Here is an 18,115-nt window from a genome sequence, read left to right on the forward strand (position 1 = left end):
GGATAAGAGGCTTAATGAACGAGGTTTATGCCATTTCGTTAAACTATTAATCAATAAAAACGAGAAAAATTACAAATAATAATATCATTCTAAGTCATTGAAACAATTTGACGATTTCTTAGATTATAGTAGTCTGTGTGTCTGACTGCGTAAAAACCACCATACTGTTTAAAAATATCCCGATATTACCACCACAAAATAGCGTCAAAAGGGATGTCTTATACTAGCCACCATAATATAGGACAACGTTCTATTATTGTTAACCATATCATGCCTAGAAAGGTTTAATGTGATAGAAAAAACCCCGGTAGATTCGATATCCAACTCTCAAGGTAACTGAAAATAAAAACACCAAAAAACAAAACATACAACACCGGGGATTCGCTGGTCGTCACCGACCCAACTACTAATCCGGCGGTATCTGGCTTATCTAAGGGGGAGCGGACGGGACCCCGAGTTTTCCAGATCCTATGGTCGTATGTGATAATCCTTCTTGTTTTGTAGGTTTATATACCCCGTCATCAAATGCTGCTGCTGCTGCTGCTATAGCATCCGCCGCCAACCAAAGGAATAACCTCACTAAACAGGTAGTTATATACGACTAGCCCGTATAGTTTCCACATTATTATTATCAGACAAGAAAGTAAATCCACTTAATTACCATATTCTACCTCTTATATAGGATTGGCTGTCCCCCTTAAGCCCGCAAGATATACACACCTTATCCCAGCTCGACGTTCACGCAGTAGACGGCCTCCAGTGTTCCTGGCTCAGGTGGGTAGTAGTTAAAAGTATATATAATATATGGATGGAGAAGAAGCCATACATTCTTTCTTCCTGTCTTATAAGTAAACCGTGTCCAAACAATGTCTACTTCCATTCCCGCCTCAGCTTCTATCTCTCTGCTTCGCTTCTGCTATACATGACACTCTCCCTTGCTTGATTATCTTAAAGCGCCTTTCTGTGATGACCCCCCAGTCTCAAGATTATGTTCCACCTCTGAGCTGCTTGAAGTAGATAAATACATGTTAGACAAGGCTCTTACGGCGCGATATGCGATTATTATTCAGGGCCCGACTAGACCAGACCAGTTTCATGCTCTAATACATTAAGCCTACCCGTGTCTGAATAAATTACCATTGTTATCATCAGCCCTACACCACGGCTATTTGACCAAAGCGCCCTGTACAGGCGGCTTCTAGAAGCCAAATGGGTTCTGCGGAGCTGTATGATGTTAGTTGGCAATGATTAATGCATATAAAAGGGAGAAAGCACTTACTCGCTTGGGCGAGGTTCGCACGGCGTCCAGTAGGCTGGGGGACAATTTTATCTGTAACACCGAAACGCACGGGGGGCGGAGGACCTGTCTGCTGGGGGAGAAGAGGAGCTGCGGGAGGTTGTTGAGGTTGGGCCGCTGCGTTATTTAAGCTAGGATTGAAGCCCTGACCAAAACCACCAAAGCCGGTCTGCTGCGGTTGTAACGATGGCATACCCGTGCGCTGAGGCTCTAGCGCGGGGGGGAGATATGAGTTTACACCAGTCTGTTGCGGGAACTGTTGTTGTGGCTGGAAACCACCGGGAAAGCCCGTGGGTTGGTTTTGGATTGGAGAGAATTGTTGAGGACGAGGGTCTGCAAATGGGCTCTGTGCTTGTGGCACTCCAGTCATTTGAGGTTGCATAAACTGGCCAGGTCCAAACTGGCCGGGCATACTAACACCCGTGTTGAATGGCATCATACCTTGACCAGTAGGTTGGGGTTGGAAGGAGCCCATATATTGCTGCTGCATTCGCTGTTGGGTGAGGTCGTTCAGACTCTGTCCTGGAGGTGCGATGCCCGTCATCTGGGGTTGTAACGGAGGTGGCGCAAACCCGCTAGGTTGCACAGACTGCGGTGCCGATAATGGCCGTGATGGTGGTGGCGGCATTAGAGCACCTTGAGCGCCGGTGACTTGAGGTGGTGTAGGCCTTTGCCTATTACCAAGGCCAAGATTGAGGGGCTGAGCTGACGCTTGCGGGAGACCTGTCTGCTGTGGCGGGATGCCTGTGAAGAAGGCCGGTGTTGCTCCCGGCTGCTGAGGTTGCGTCTGTGGAGGCAGAACCTGGGGTTGCGGCTGGGCTTGAGGAGGTGGCAGAGTGATAGTAGGGGATGCGGTTGGCTGTACCTTGATCGGCTCTAGCGGAGTCGATAGGAGCGAAAGATCTTGCATGGATTGCGTTGGTGGTCGTTGAGGTTGAACAGGCGCGGCTGGAGCTGGCTCGGGGGTCGGAGCTGGTTTCGCTTCGGGCTCAGGCTGCTGCTTGGCCGGCTTTACGTCCCAGGCGTCGTCGTCGAACCCGCCGCCACTCTTACCGGTAGCCTTTGGGCGAGTTGCAGCAGGAGAGGACGACTCTGTATCTTGGGCACCACCATCTTTTTGAGAAAACGCCTTGGGATCTATATTGTCATTAGTCTGAACAGCAGGAGCGGGACGACCTTTTCGAGTATTATTCCGGAGTGTCCCACCTGGCCCCGAGAAGAGACCGCCAGAGCCATCGTCATCGTCCCCAGAGAAGCTAACACCTTTCTTCTTGCCATCGCGACCATACTTCTTATCTAAATAACGTGTAACCTTGATGATATCGCCTTCCCGGAGGCCGAGATTACGGAGAACACTCGCGTCCACATCAGGCAGAACGCTTTCATCCATGGAATCTTTAGCAAAAGCCTGAGCATATCGCTCACAGAGGCCGACAGCAACATCGCAAGACAGGAAGAATTGAAACCAATCGTAATCTGGCTTCGCCGGCTCGATAGACGCACCGACTTTACCAGACGCAGACTCTCGGTTTGAACTATTCTTTGAAGGCAATCCGCGCTTAACTTCAGATAGGGGCTTGTCTTCGTCCAAGGACGCCCCTGTGATACGTTCGACGTACTCAATATCTTCGATCGACATCTTGGCCACGGGGACAGCAATTTTGACTCCATTTAGCTTGTGTAGGTTAATCTTCCCATCCTTGAGCCCGAGAAATTGGGCCTCGACACTGAATGACTTGGACCTGTCTGTCCAACTTCGTACCTTGGTCGGATCAGGTTCTGGAGCCGTTATTAGCATTTTACATGTTATAAGGACGAATTAGTATAACTTACTAGGCTTTGAGGAGGAACCAGAGCGGCTGCTTTCTGATCGGCCGTTTTCGCGTCGGTTTCGCTGTTGCCCAGAAGTGTTACCATTATCTCTCACCGACAAACTACTACGCCTCTCAGGCAAAATCATTCCAGGCCCTACCTCTGCTGCTTTTTGGTCTCTCTTGAGCGCTTCTTTAGTCAAGCGTGCTTCTTCCAGTCGGTTCTGCGCTACGGTAGACCTGCCGGCATTAATTCCCGATGTCGACGTCGATGTCGATGGCGATGTCATCGTTCCAATAATTTCGATATAACTGCTTGGAACGACCCCTTCTTTTCCGCTTTTGAGGCGTCGGACTTGCCACCATTCTTCGCTCTTGGTATCGTCGAGGATCATGACTTCGTCTCCTATAGAAACTGTAACTTCATCTTCTCCCTGTGCTTCAAAGTCGTAAAGAACCTGCCCCTTCTTCTGGGCACTTTGGCCAGTTCCGGCCATGATAACCTCCCGCAAACCTTCTGCCCGTACAGCTCCGGACAGCTCGCCGAGAGCGCTGACAATCTCCTCGGCAGTATCCTTGGCACCCGCATGGAAATCTATACTCTTGCTCGGCCGAACGAGCTCTAGAAACACGTGCTTACCCTCACGGGAGTAATGTGTCATCTTCTCTGCAGTCCACTCTTGACTTGGGCCGTCCGAGACATGCTCAGGGGCGATTAGAATAACCCCAGTTTTCAAGTTTACGCCTAATGTTGTGGGCATCTTCTTTTTCTTGCCCATTATAGACACCATCTCGTTGATGTTATATAGATGGAAGCCACCAGGCGCGATCCGGCCTGACTGTGGTGGGTGGATCTCATCTTCGTACTCACGGCGGCTAGAAGACCGTTGCGGATGAGCTGACGCGCGTCGTTGTTCGTTCGGCATACTTGATTGGGGTCGTGGCCGTACTGGTAGAGCGGGACTTGGTTCGCCATCAGATTCTTCAGAGAGATATTGCTGGCGAGGAGGTATGGTAACAGGAGGAGGCGTTGCCGCACGAGTAGAACTTCTGCCCTGCATCACGCCGGCTAAAGCAGCCGCCGGACCCGGTGCTGTAGGGGCCGCTGGAGCTCTTGCTGGAGGGTTTCTATCCGGAAGAGGCGGGCTTTGAGGTTCTTCTGACTCGACAGGAGCAAAGGAAACAGAGGCTCGCGTAGGCAAGGACGGGGGCTTCGGTACGGGTAAAGGTTCGGGCTCAGGCTCAGGTTCAATTTCAGGTTCAGGTTCCGGTGCAGTTTTCCGTGTCGTAGCCGGAGCCGGAGCCGATGTGGCTGCACCCATCTCAATATAATTTGCCGGAGCAAAGCCATAATCTTTCTCAAATCCGACAAGAATCCAGTCTGGATCGGACGTATCATAGACTTGCAATGGGGCATCTTCGGGGAAAGACAGCTCTTCGTCGGTCTGCCGAGTATATTCGTACAATGCACGAGCTTGTCCTACAGGCGGTGCCTATAAAAGCTTAGCACATCATGCTATGAAGGACGGTTAAACCGTTCATGACGTGGTTATACGCACCTCCTCTACGTAATTGTTAGGCACCAGGCCAACGGGCTCATCTTCGTCGTCGGCACTAGCCCTCTTCTTGGCTTTCCACCAATCATCATCCGCACTCTTCTCCAAAACATAGAGAATATCGCCTTCACTTATTGATAGCTCTCCCTCGGATTGCGGCGCATAGTCGTAGAGTGCTTTGTAAACACCTAGGAACCCCATAGTGGCTAGAAAACGTGGGCAGAGAAATTTCGTTGTAAAGAATCTATTACTGAGGGGGTCGATTACAGTTGTATCAGGATCGCATACGAGACTAAAAGCGAGGGTAGGGTTACAGGGTTTCGTGCGTCCGAGATAAAGGGACCGAAAAGATGACGAGGCTCACGCAGCTCGAGATGGAGAAGCGGTTGAAGAGGTTTGTCGGTTAAAGTAGCAGCAGCTATAAGTAAAGGGGTTAAGTTCTCTGAAGAGTGTAGAGAGAAATCAAAACAATTCAAAGATAGCCTCCCTTTAGACGATTATTAGGTGTAAACGTGGAGATGCGGCAAGGTGCGCAAGGATACTAAGTATTTCCCAGGGGTTTATTATCAACGTTGCGAAGTCGCCATACGCAAACATGTTACAAATGCCCTCGCAACGGTACTGTACCAGACGCCAACGGGTAGCTTAGTAGAGTTATATTTCGGGTATGGAGAGAGAAAGAAAGAGAAATATTTAATAAGTTGAAGGTAACACGACTTTGAAGTAGTCGCCGAGACACAAGAGGGTCGACAGAAGAGTCGATACACTACTATGTAGAGAGTCGCAGGTCGCAGGTCGTAAATCGGATTGAGGCGGAATTGGTTCGTTTAAACAGGTAGGACCAAGACCTGGGAATTACTAAACGCGCTAAATTAGACACTCCAAAAGCTGGCGCTGATACTGCAACTTCCAATACTCTCTAGCTCTAACATCTATTAATTACATATAGTAAATACACGTGTTTGTATATGCATGTAATATACACTATAACAAAAAGGAGCTTATCTAATTTATGGTTGTATTATGCAGATGCACATGTATGTACGATAAACATAACGTGCATCAATATTAGGTGTCTACATACATGTACTTATGACATAATGACATTCGTTAAAGATGTTCTATATGTCTTACCATTAGCAACTTTGAACTTTGATATTCCTTCAACTGGCGACGCTATATATTCCCGCCCCAATATACTATATACCAAATTAAATAATATCATATCGGGATTAGTCTCAACACTATCCTAATATATATACCATATTTTACTCGGTAACAAATTTGTTTGATAATAGCAAACCTGATTTATTCTTGATCAAAGCAACCTCTATTCCCAGACCAAATATTCATATTAGGCCAAAGTCTACCCTCACCAAGCTATATATATTCCTTTACAATCTTAGTCACCTAACTCCGACCCTCCCTCCCACTAGCCTTGTTAGAAGCATTGCGAATAGCACCCACATCATCACTTTCATGCGTCCAACTACGATGGATGCTCCCATGCCTCAACGCTCTCGTTATCATCCTCGGCATATACCTTGTCACGTAGTCCCTCCGGGGACCAAGATTCCCGCTGTGAAATATTAAGCCCAGACCCCGAAGCCGGGAAAGACCGGTTAGTATGAGTATCAAAATCAGCTTGTGACCCCGAGCGCGGTAGATTCCCCGTGTTGAAGACGTGAGAATTAGCGTCGAAGTTCGCCATGACGGATGAAGTGGGCGACGTGGGGTTTTGGTTTAAAGTGATTGTTGGATGGTGTTCGAGAACTTCGTCTAATTCAGATGCAGAAGTATAACTCGAGATCCTACCATGAAAAGGTTAGTATCATGAAGATAAAGGATAGGTTACATGGTACTCACAAACGGTGCTCTTCAACCCACGTATGATACCTGAAATCTTCTCTTCGATCAGGTATGTTAGTCTTCACCATACTATTTCCATCCTTCCCTGGTAAATTGAACTTCTCTCCCAACCATTGCTGTTTGACGGAATATTCATAGCCACTTTGCTTCACCGAGTTCTTAGCAAGCTCACACATGTCAACCGGGCTCAGCTTGTAAATTTGCGCTGCGACAGCATATTCTTCCATCAACGGCTCCTTTGTAAACGCAAACTGTAGTGGGTCATCCGTGGAGAGTGATACGTTCAGTCCACGTCTAAAATACTGATAGAAAGGGTTCCTCTCGTAGGCCAAGAAAAGCGCGTTGTTGCTAAGTGGTGACATAGCAATACCTATTTGTTCAAGGTAGAAAATATATTGCAACAAAGGGACCTTTCTCAAAAGCAACCCGTGGCTGATGCTATGACTGCATAGTACAGCAACAGCCAAATGCTCGCTGTCGCCCGCCTCTCCACAGTGCGGTCGAAGCAGGAACGTGTTGAAGCCACGCTGGCGGCGCCAAAAGTTGAGCGATGTCATATTAGCGAAGAGATAGTAAATCCAATAGCTATATGGGGGGTTCTGTTTAGAGTTCCACTCCCTTGGTACGGGGAATTTCCTATACAGTCGTCGCTCAATCTTACTCTCGTCATCCACGCTGTCAAAGCCAATAACTCGCTGTAAGAAAATGTGAAGTTTCGGGTGGCTCTCTGGATCTTTGGTCACCTCGAAAAGTGGTTGGAAGACGTTCTTTACCAGTTGTTCAAATGAGTCCATCAACTCAGTAGCCTTGAAGACGTCGTACAATCGTGGGATTTGTATGAGCCAACGAACATTATGTGAAAACAACTTGTTATCGACAACCCATGCAGCAAGCTTGTCCCACTCGTCCAGGGACCTGCCATAGATCGAGATTCGCCATTCCACCATCTGGTATTTGCTGGACTCGAGATCGGATATGACTTCCTTAGTAATTTCCGCTAAATACCGACCTTCGATGAAGTTATCCGTCTTGAGGAAAATGGTTCTCAACCGCGATTCACCAATGGGATTATACTTAAGATTGAACTTATCGAAGCGATGGAACGAATCAGTGTGAGCCTGGCTCGGGGTTAATATATGTTTTTCATCCAAAAGTAATGTCTGATAATTCATGTCATAGACTTACATGCATATCTAGAGTGTCGATACTAAGATCGTATGCAGTCAACTTGATACTCTCGAAGACTTCCTTTAGCGTGAGGTTCTTACCATCCCTAAAGAGCACGTATTCGTCCTGACACTTCTTCATCTTACTTTTAATAAACCGCAAGAGATGCTTCTGATTCATACAAGCGGAGTGATGAACGTGCGTGTCAACCTTTCTTACATTATAGAAGTCTCGATGAGGCACCTTTTTGGTATCTGCGGTCTCCTGGTACTCGTTTAAGAGTACGTATAGGTTGAACTTGGCCTCCAAATACTGAAGTCGTCTGAAAGCAAAGCTTTTGCTCGGACCATCAGACGATATGGCTAAGAGTTCTTCTAGATCCATATAAAAATCTTTAATCGTAGGTACTCCCACCACCGGCGTGTTAGCTTCACCAGCGGCCTCGTTTTCAAAGACTTGGTAAACCCCGTTCTCGTCGAGGCGAAAGACGAACTCACTCGCTGAAGGAAGGGGTAGGATGTCTGTTATTTCGAAATCCTCGCCGATATCATGGCCGGGCTTACGCTTCCTTGATATTCGTTTGGGTCGGACATCTGCAATTGGAGGTCCAGGATCACCAGGGCGTTGAGTACCAGGTTGGGCAGATAAGACAGTACTATTACTCAAACTATTATTTCCGGTGTTTACGCCATGACTGTCCTGGTTTGTAAAAGCTTCAATCCAGGCCGGCTCCGGTGGGGGAGGGTAAATATCCCAACTCGGGTCGTCCTTGGGATTATCGCCGTCTCGTTGCAAGGACAAGCGAATATACTTATGACGAATGTCTAACACCTTCTGTATATTTTGGAAGGTGATGCTTAGTTCGCTCTTCGCGAACTCATCTGCTTCGGCAGGTAGCACTGCCTCTGGCAATATCGCCTTGACACGTTCCTCCTCAACAGTGCGTGCTCCCACGCCGGCATTTACCTGATGGAAGTTGATTTTGCCATCTGCTATTCGCTCGTTGTCTATAGGATTGAGCGGGGCCTTGGCGAATGGTAAGGGATTAGGGTCGCTCGTTGTTGGTGGAGATTGGGTTGGCGTGTATTTTGTGTTTTGCTGATGCTTCGGCTGTCTCTCTGATGGGTCTTGCTGGACATCGACTGCCATCATCTTGCTTTGGAGGGCCTGTAAGATTTGATCCAGTTTAGCATCGGTCTGATCGTGCCGTTGCTTGTTTTCGGCAAGCATATCCGCAATATTTTCAGCCATTATATCGATGCGTGCATTGGCTCCCTTGAGTGAGTTTGCGAAGTCTGAGGGTGGGCCTACGAAGGGATTGGTGCTTTGTCCTGAAGACTCCGTACTAGGGGTGTCTTGATCGGTCGACATCGTGATGATCGTCGTTGATGTGGGAGTATATAGATTGGAATGAGGAGAGAAATTTTATTATTATTTTTATAATTTTTTTTGGGCGCTCTGCCTGCGTAAATAGCTATTTGTGCCGCTTAGGATATCAACACTAGGACTCAAGATGCCTTATTACCAGCCGTAACAGGTATCTAGATGAGTCTCGTAGCGTATGATATATAGATGATGAAAGCTATCTACTATTTACAAGGGTATCTACACGTATAATTATAGGTATTCGTGTGGGGGTGATAAGTATATCTCATACTCCTGGTCTGTGGGTAGTAGGTGTTGGGTCCATACAGTACAGGTACCTATGCATGTACCTGCATGTACTCTAAATTTTGACCTACATAGGTAGTTATTTCATGTTCCATGTGGTTAGTCTCATCGAATATAGCGCGTACCTATTAATATTTTTAACATCTTAGGTACATAATGGAGGGGCAGAGGAGGGGCATTAGTCTGATAAGGAAGTATATACAAAGGTCCAGGTCAAAAGTCTTGCATGCGCATGTTTAGATCCCTAGCACCGTGTCCTTGACTTAGGTGTATGGGCTATACGCTGAATTGATATTAGGTAGTACTTAGCCCGTTTATTAAATCTAGGTGGCTTATCTAAGATGTTCAAGACTTTTGATAGGATACCTTAAAATCCCACCTACGTAATGTAGGTATGGTCCAGTACGGATCCGTAAAATGCACCCATGTCATTACGGATGTGCATATATAAATCTATATTTGTACCTTGCAGTTAAGTACCGACCTCTCAGGGCTATGTTATGTACTTATATGTATATAGGTACCTATCTTTTATAATATTTTCACAAAAAAAGTCTGGTTATAAATGAGATGCGAGACAATGGCGGAGTATGCGGTAGTTAGCCCAGTTAAACCAAATATCTCGAGTGTGATTATGCCGTTTCTAATACACCGAGGCCTCGGTCACGAGATGGAAACAGCATATATCTTCAGTTAGTTAGCCGCTTAACGACAACATATTTACACCTCATGAGATTGACTAGCATCGTCTGCTACTGCTTTCTTAAGTGGATTAAACATTTAGCTTCACTCCATAGGGACCGTAATTCACTTCAAGAGCCGTGCATATTATAAGAATAACCTGCTTAGTAGGCGCTGCTACCGCATTGTATTAACAGGTCTAAGAAGGAAACTATACAGCGTATAGAATCCTAATGTATCCTGGCTGACTATCCCGCTTTCCCACTGCTCGCCTTCGGCTTCGGAATTGGCTTCTTAGAATCTAACGAGTACAAGCCACCTGCGGAAAACACCACAATGGCACCTATTAGAGTTCCAGTGGCTAACCGATTCCCGAAAAGCCATATGCTAAGCAGTAAACTGACCAACTTGCGAATGTTGAGCACAATGGTAACAGTCAATGCAGATGACACGGCAGCTAAAAGATTGACACCTCGGATACAGGCATACTGTGTTAAAACGTTAAGAGCAAGGTAGGCCACCTGACTGGGAATGTAAATTCCTTCAATATGATGTCGCACATTAGCTGAAACGGTCGACAGGTTCACATGCTCTGCTAATAGTGGGAGCGCAAGTGGTTTGCTATCGGCCAAACGCATAAACTGATTGACCAGAGACCGTGAAAATGGCAAGAATAGCGGCAATGAGAGCAGATGAGAGTAGAATAAATTCTCCTTCCAATGCGCTCCGTATATTCTATACGTTTCTTCCGTGTATAATCCCATAATAGCCGATAAAATTTGTGCGATCAAGAGGACCGCCAAGCCAGTGCTAAATTTGGGAACATTTTCTTGAGAATTTGAAGCGGAAGTTCCCTTGCTAATGGTTAGTTATAAGCACTGAAGGGTAGAAGAGGTGATTCTTACCTTGGACTGGGCGTCTGACCACGCGGCCGTGACAACACCAACCGTAAGTAAGAGAACAGCCACGATCTGAATGCGAGAATATTTCTTTCCGTATAAGCTCCCGGCCATCATTGTCGTAATACTGCCTCCGGATCGTAAAATGATGTGAACTGGTACGGAAATATCGTAGCTGAAGGCGTGGTTATTTAACACATTGATGCTAAAGAATAGAATGATGTTGATCAGCCAGCGACGGATCGGAACTCGATTCGGTTTCACGAAAAAGGGTGGGCGCGTAATATCGAACTGCGAGACGTATCCAGTGACAGCAACGAAGAGGAACTGTACGAAAGTCAAAAGCGTTCCTATAAACAAGAGCTATTAGTTTTGTTCCCAGTGAGTCATGTATTGTAGAATTGCCATACCACTCGCCGGTTCAACCCTAACAACGTTGACATTAGCTAGGAACGCAGCCGAAAACCCGGATTGTAGCCTGCAGGAGCTTACTTAATAATGGCCTCGAGAGCAAAGACCTGCGAAATGCAGTACAATGTTAGCTCTCCATTATGGGCGACAGAAAGAAAGCTAGGGCTTGATCGATCTCACGTTCGAACAACAGCCGCCAAAGATTAGGCTGAGCATTGCCCCGACGGCTAGCCATTGCGGAATAGTTTCGATAAAAATACGGCCGGCGAGACCCATAAGCTTAGAGAAAGTCGGGCGTTGGTCGTCTATTCCGTATAGCTCAGCCTTTTCGAGAGAAGGCCCTGCGTTGATGACCTTGGGTGTCATAGTAGCGCCATTTCGCGAAGCAGCATGCGAATCTCGCAATGTTTGGCGTCTCCGAGGTGTCGATCGGCTCGTCATCGAGGTTGAAGGTTGGAGATACGGGAGGGAAAAGATATAATATGAATGATTTATGTCTTGAGATTTGTTCCTGCGGGATGCAGCAATGTGTCAGTTGCTCCCGGCTATTTTGGATGGAAGATCACTAAAAGGTTGCTTAAGGTCAAGATCGTACCAAGAGCGGGAATAAGTCATCCGCTACTATGGCGATTCCTTGCATCTAGTAATTTGATTTTGATACCTGTTTTCCTTGGGGGGAACACCTTGGGAATAACGAGTAGACATCAGTTTATGTTAATTTTGTTTAATTTGTCCGTCTCGTCCGTCCGATGATCCAATGGTCCAATGGGTGTGGCTTGATTTTATAAGCACTGGACCTAAGCAACATGCACTTGACAGGTTTCACTGTCCGGCGTCTGCTGTACATTAGGTAGTACGCAGCTGCCTCAAATCGTCGCAATCTGACAGTAAGAAGCGACACCTGTGCATATCTAGGTACCCGTCCTGCCCGTAGTCCTATCTAACCTAATAAGCTTTTCAAACCCGGCGCCTTGTCCGAACTAGGCCATTCGTAAAGGCCCATTTATTCGCTACCTGTATTTTAGGTTACGCTGGGTTTTAGGTGCGTACGGTAAGTACCGAGGTACCCATGTATAACAACGTCGACTACAGGCCTACGGTAACTAAACACAACCCGTATTATACCCATATCCTATCCCATATACTCGTATAGAAACCATGATATCCCCATTAGGATATTATTTATATTAAATACTTAATAAGGAACGTGTGGGATAGCCCAGGTACTCATACCCGGATTTTCGGCTTGCCGCCCGCGGAGGGTTGCTTCCGTATTGCACCACCAACTTCCCACGCGTCATCCATAGAAGTTACTTACACACCTATGACTAACCTTAGAGATGTTTTCTTTTTATAGCCATCTAAAGACATCTTCATTATACGTCTATGATGCTAATCATGAATACAGGTGCCGATTTATCCCTGAAATATAGGTAGCTTATATAGCTCTATGTCCGCATACTTTACCACTTTTATTTTGACCAAATCCCAAATCAATACTTATATCGACCTAACAAACGTGACAGTAATGAAGTATTGCTGGGTTAGTTGTTTACTAGGGATTCGGGGATATTATGTCCACACTAGAACAACACGTAAACTTGCTCATCAGATATTCGAAAGAGGTGTGGGCACACAATTATACATGCTTCAGATCTCATTTGTCTTGAGTCCCGTCTTATGGTCTTTAGTCTGCCTTGTAGAGTCTATGCCATGATATTGGGCCCCATGTCTACCGACATGTATGCAACTGGCTCCTTATGGGATTCCGCTGCTGAATGGCCATGCTTCAGTCCTCCCAACATGTCTTTACTACAATTCCTGGCCGCCTAGTGTGCTAGGCTTAGGGTAAAGTCAACCTCCCGTAAGCACCTTTTGTGTCGTAAACCCAACGTGTTCTCATTTACAACGCATCCACTTTCGTTGGGTAAGCCAGCAGTCTCACAAATACTACGAATAGTTATCTACGTCCAAAAGGACCGTGCAACTATCAAGGAGACAGACCACTGGCAATGGCGACGCACATCTCTACCGCACTTCGAATCGGGAGGTTCTTCCGCAGAGCAGGAACGCCGGGCTGCGAAATATCCGGCCGCTACCGGAAAGCACCGTTACGCCCTTAGAGGGCCGAAAAAACGAATAACTATACCATATTAGCTACCGCTGACATACTCGGAACATTTTAATATCATGACTTACATTGTTTGTTGCAGCAATGGCGATACTGTCCTCGAATGGATGCCAACTCATGTGTAGGATTTTCTTGTTATAGTCAATCTGATCTGCGTCCGTCTCCTTCCGCATCCTCTGTCCCTGACCCGCCCCGGCCGCCGGACTACCCGCACGCGATCCGCCCTTCTTACCGCCGTTGGTCGCTGTGGGGCTCGTCGACGAGTTGATAGGCGTCGGGATACCTACTTTCTTCGCCTTGAAGGCCGATTTGTCTGCTTGTAACACGACCTCGATCTCCTTCTCGGGATCCGAAGGATAAATCATGAAGTTGTTATTATAACTTCCCGTCATGACATTTTTGGCGTCACCTGAGAAAACAACTTCAAACTTGTCGAAGATACTATCATTCTCGTACGTATCACATAGCCGTGGCCTAAGATGCTCGTGAATAGGTATGGTCTTGACCGGTTGGCGTTCCATATTGACATCCCAGATCTTGACGGTGAGGTAGTCTCGAGATAAGATGTATCTGCCGTCGTATGAGAAGCGTACGTCTGAGATGGAGGATATGATCTCGGAAAAGAACGATCTTGACGACGGATCCTCTTCTTGTTCAAAAACTAAAATAATATCGTTAGTTGACGTTGTCTTTATAAACTATATAGATAAGGGTTCATACGTTTTGCATGCTGATCGCAAAGGGCACTCTCCCGCATGTCTGCTAGCTTGATGGTGCCCTTTGAGCTTGCGTACATAAACCAGTTACAACTAATGGGGTGGAATTCGGCAGCAGTAATGACCTCAGTCAACTCCTCCATATTCGCGGGCTTGATGTCGACAATGTTGAAACTCTGGTCCTGAATATTCAGATTCCAGAGATTGATCCGCAGATCGTCGCTGCTTATAAAGGTCTCCCCGTCGCTATTGACCGAGATGCTGTTGATGTGATAGGCGTGAGCATTCGCGTACGTACGTCGGGGAACCGCAGCGACGACAGTATCGTGATGCGTCAGCCGTGGTAACTTCAACTCTCCAGCGGTCTTGAAATGTGACTGAGGAAGAGCTCTAGGAGCACCTCCTCCTACACCAGCGACATTGCCCGGCGTCAGATCGTGAGACAGGTTGTTCTCAGCTACTACTTTTAGTGATTTCTCGAAAACCTTCCATAGCTTGATCGTTTTGTCGTTGGTGGAGAGCAAATAGTGAGAGGCATTCTGACGACGACACCACTTAATCTTGTTGATCTTCTCTTCTATCTCTAGAGATTTGAGGTAGTCGAATTCGGGCTCGTGTGACTGGAATTCGGTGTGAAACTTGTATTCACAAGTTTTTTTCTGTACACTAGATCAGACTGAATTGCTCTTCGTGACGTGTCAAGGATATTGACTGACCGTCTCGTTCCTCTCAAACAAAACAACTCGGCCGCCTTTGTCTCCTGTTGCTAAGTAATTACCGGTATGGTCGAATTCGACGGTTGATATAATATCGGCTAAGAATCTCATGTAAGCATAGGAACATCCCACCTGCTTAGTCTATTGATGGGAGAGAGGTCGGGGGGCTGTGCAATCTAGAGCTCAAAGAAGCCCACGAGAGTTTTGAGTCAAAATAAGAGGCGTAGGAAATATACCTTCTGTGATATCTTCAACGTCTCCTTTGTCACCGAAGCACCTAGAAGCGAGCAACCAGAGTTAGTAATTGTTATCAAGTAGATAGCTGACAGCCATAAAGGGTAGATGCATGAGAGTTAGTTTGCTCCGGGTAGAAGGTGATAGTGGCGATAAAAGTTGTGAGTCGAGTAAGAATCGTGAAAGATCCTTTGTACAAACTTACTGGGTGAACTTCCAGGTGGGAGAGTTTGAATCTCCTTCCACCATATTCGCGATGGGTTGGGTGTGAAGCTACCTAAGCTCCGACCCGTATTTCAGTTCAGAAGAAGTGTATGCGGTAGATGGATGGACTAGCGTATCGCGGCCGCAACTAATGAGGGCTCGACGATGGGCGATGGAGGGTTGATACGCGACTTGAGGTGAGGATAGACCGAGAGGCGTGTCGAGGTATCTTGCGGCTGCTGGAGACAGGTAAGGCTTGGTAGGCTGGTGGTAGGCTGAGATGTGGGAAAAGGTAGTCGGAGGGGCGGGTCTAGGGCGGCGGGGTGTTGTACGTATTGACGGCGTGGAGGGTTAGAAAGATGCAAAGGACCTTTAGGCGGATGGTGCACTCGCTCCCAATGACTTTGCAGTGGGCGAGATCAAAGAATAGTGCTAATATGAGACTTCAGGTCAATCAAGAAGTCATGCACAACAATTAAATGTGGTCGGAAGCATCCGCTGGCTATCAGGAGGGGGAAATGATGGGGAAAAAAGGATACACGAGCTGCTGCAAAATGACGGCAAAGCGTAGTCGTTGGTTTTTTTGGGTGAGTGATGTGATGCGAGTAGGTCTTAGCAGTAAGTAGTACGTTATGGGTTATCAGTTATGGGTTATGGGTTATGCGCAAGGGTCTAGGTTAGTAGGTCTGGGTCGGATTTGGGGGGGGGGAAGAAGTGGGAAGGGTGATTTGATTGATGGTCGTAGATGCGTAGATGCGTACCTAAGATGCGTGGCGGCGGTGGTCGGCTTATGTCAGTCAGTGCGGGCTTGCCGGTTTTAGGTCTACACTCAGTGCTGTATCTTGGTACCTGGGCAGCTACCTTAGCGTCTATAGGGGGGTCTACCAAACGGTATATATACTGTATATATACTATCCAAAAAATTGAACCGCACTAATACTTATATGGAAAAGTTGCAGTTGGAATTTCGAACCGTTAAACCTAATTGAGTAGTTCAAAAAATTATAAACGTTTTAAAAAAGGAACGCTAAACCAAAGTAAGCCGCTTATATAATGAGCCGTGTTTATACGGTATAAGTACGGCTCATTATAGCTGAACCGCTTACATAATGAACCGCTCAAAATCTGAACGGTTCAAAATTTCGAGCGGTTCATATGGTGTATAGGCATATGTAGTAAAAGGGAGGTACAGCCTCATACTAATTGTATGGTGCTGCCATACTAATTATATGAGGCTGTACTTTTATTATTTTTACATGTCGCATATTTATTTTTTACTTAGGTAAATATTACAGTCACAAAGTCACAGGATCTAATTTTTCAATTGGTTAAGTTACGGACATCATTCAAATAGACCAATCAATATTAGTAGTCACGTTACGCGCGCACGTACATGATATTCTTAGTGTGGTATATATGTATCTAACAGGGCAGGTGCGCACACACCACATACCACATACCACATATAAGGCCACATACAAGGCCACATACAAGGCCACACATACTAAATCAATTGAATCTATTTAATTAGGTCTATTTGACTAGGTCTATTTGACTAAGTCTATTTGATTGGTTAGTCTATTTCTATTGAATTGAATCTATTATATACCATATATATATTGAGCTGTAAATATACGACTTATTTGATTGGTCGGTTCATAATCCCTGAATGGTTCAAATCCCTGAACGGTTCAATTTTTTGAACCGCTCATTCTGATTGAACGATATTTATACCGCTTATTCAATTGAGCGGTATGCATATGGCTCTATCCCATATACGTTTTAAAATATTGGCACGTGCGGCGGGGGAGCCGTACCAATACTATTCAACTAATGAATGGTAAAAATAGGGATACGTAAATAATTTGAGCGGTATATTGTAATAAACAGTATATGTACAGTCTAGGATAATTGAGCCGAATATATACAGTTATGTCAACCCCCCTCAAGACGCTAAGGTACCTAACGAGATGATGCTTACCTTATGTACCTACAGAAGTGCTTTATGTACCGAATTGCCATCTAACACGCGAGAGTAGATCTATTGTCTTAAGCAAAAAGAAATCCATAACCCACAATGAAACTATTGATTTTAACCTCCTACATGCATCAGTTATAACTACATATGTACTATATCTTATGTATCATATTTTCTGGTGTATATATAAATGTACTTATTCACTTACATATGTTATATGCGCCAAATATTGAGGTATGTAGTAAATCTTTTCTAAGCTTACATGTACAGATTTAGCAGGTTTGTCTAATAACTCACTATAAATATAAATGTTCAAGTACCACATACTCAAGGTTGCGGGCGTGGAGAAAGTGTGGAGCCCCAGGGCAAGAATACCTAACCTAAAGTACCCCCTTGCAGGTACCAAGCTGCTAAGAAAGCGCAAGAACTGTCTATGTACATGTATATGTAGGTATTTAACAAGGCAGAAGAGCCTCGAAGAAGACTCGAGGATAAATAGACGACTAATCATTTATCTAGGTACTTGGACAGTTGCCTACATATACTGCTGACTGGGAGATGTTCATAGATCTAAAAAAGCATGATTATTTTAAAGTAGCCTGCATAACCTGCCTTAACGATTTCAAGTTTATATACGAAGTATGACATAGGTGGTACAAAATGAAGACAGTCATTCTTGTGGGAGTGGCGGCTCTGTATACTTTTTGTCTTCTGCATTTAAACATGTATGTGTTACAACCACCACATTATGTATATTAATAAGTAATATAGTCA

The 18,115-nt window shown here is 45.7% G+C and overlaps 4 protein-coding genes across 5 annotated transcripts; all 4 read right to left on the bottom strand.

The window, feature by feature from the left end:
- Positions 1-1,198: 1,198 nt before the first annotated feature.
- Positions 1,199-4,865, bottom strand: GL218_05055 (Actin cytoskeleton-regulatory complex protein sla1; the record flags this gene model as incomplete). The annotated part of the gene is made up of 5 exons (XM_033581691.1): positions 1,199-1,224; positions 1,280-3,076; positions 3,131-3,191; positions 3,270-4,601; positions 4,668-4,865. 5 exons carry the CDS (start codon positions 4,863-4,865, stop codon positions 1,199-1,201), a joined length of 3,414 nt encoding a protein of 1,137 aa, XP_033435716.1.
- A 1,288-nt stretch (positions 4,866-6,153) lies between these two features.
- On the bottom strand, positions 6,154-9,071 carry GL218_05056 (AMP deaminase; the record flags this gene model as incomplete). The annotated part of the gene is made up of 3 exons (XM_033581692.1): positions 6,154-6,475; positions 6,531-7,651; positions 7,719-9,071. The coding sequence occupies 3 exons, from the start codon at positions 9,069-9,071 to the stop codon at positions 6,154-6,156; spliced, it is 2,796 nt and encodes a 931-aa protein (XP_033435722.1).
- A 1,229-nt stretch (positions 9,072-10,300) lies between these two features.
- Positions 10,301-11,803, bottom strand: GL218_05057 (UDP-N-acetylglucosamine transporter yea4; the record flags this gene model as incomplete). 2 transcript variants are annotated; one of them, XM_033581693.1, is made up of 5 exons in its annotated part: positions 10,301-10,906; positions 10,958-11,301; positions 11,362-11,378; positions 11,444-11,469; positions 11,543-11,803. In XM_033581693.1, the coding sequence occupies 5 exons, from the start codon at positions 11,801-11,803 to the stop codon at positions 10,301-10,303; spliced, it is 1,254 nt and encodes a 417-aa protein (XP_033435724.1). The 2 variants fall into 2 exon arrangements, with proteins under 2 accessions (XP_033435724.1, XP_033435723.1); XM_033581694.1 differs by lacking the exon at positions 10,301-10,906 and having other exon boundaries at positions 10,922-11,301.
- Positions 11,804-13,481: 1,678 nt separating this feature from the next.
- GL218_05058 (Protein phosphatase PP2A regulatory subunit B) lies at positions 13,482-15,408 on the bottom strand (the record flags this gene model as incomplete). Its single annotated transcript, XM_033581695.1, has 6 exons — positions 13,482-13,505; positions 13,562-14,154; positions 14,214-14,868; positions 14,926-15,023; positions 15,162-15,202; positions 15,365-15,408. The coding sequence occupies 6 exons, from the start codon at positions 15,406-15,408 to the stop codon at positions 13,482-13,484; spliced, it is 1,455 nt and encodes a 484-aa protein (XP_033435720.1).
- Between the last annotated feature and the right edge of the window lie 2,707 nt (positions 15,409-18,115).

Source organism: Daldinia childiae, assembly GCF_008694065.1.
Source record: "Daldinia childiae strain JS-1345 chromosome Unknown Scaffold4, whole genome shotgun sequence".
In the NCBI taxonomy this organism is placed as follows: domain Eukaryota; kingdom Fungi; phylum Ascomycota; class Sordariomycetes; order Xylariales; family Hypoxylaceae; genus Daldinia; species Daldinia childiae.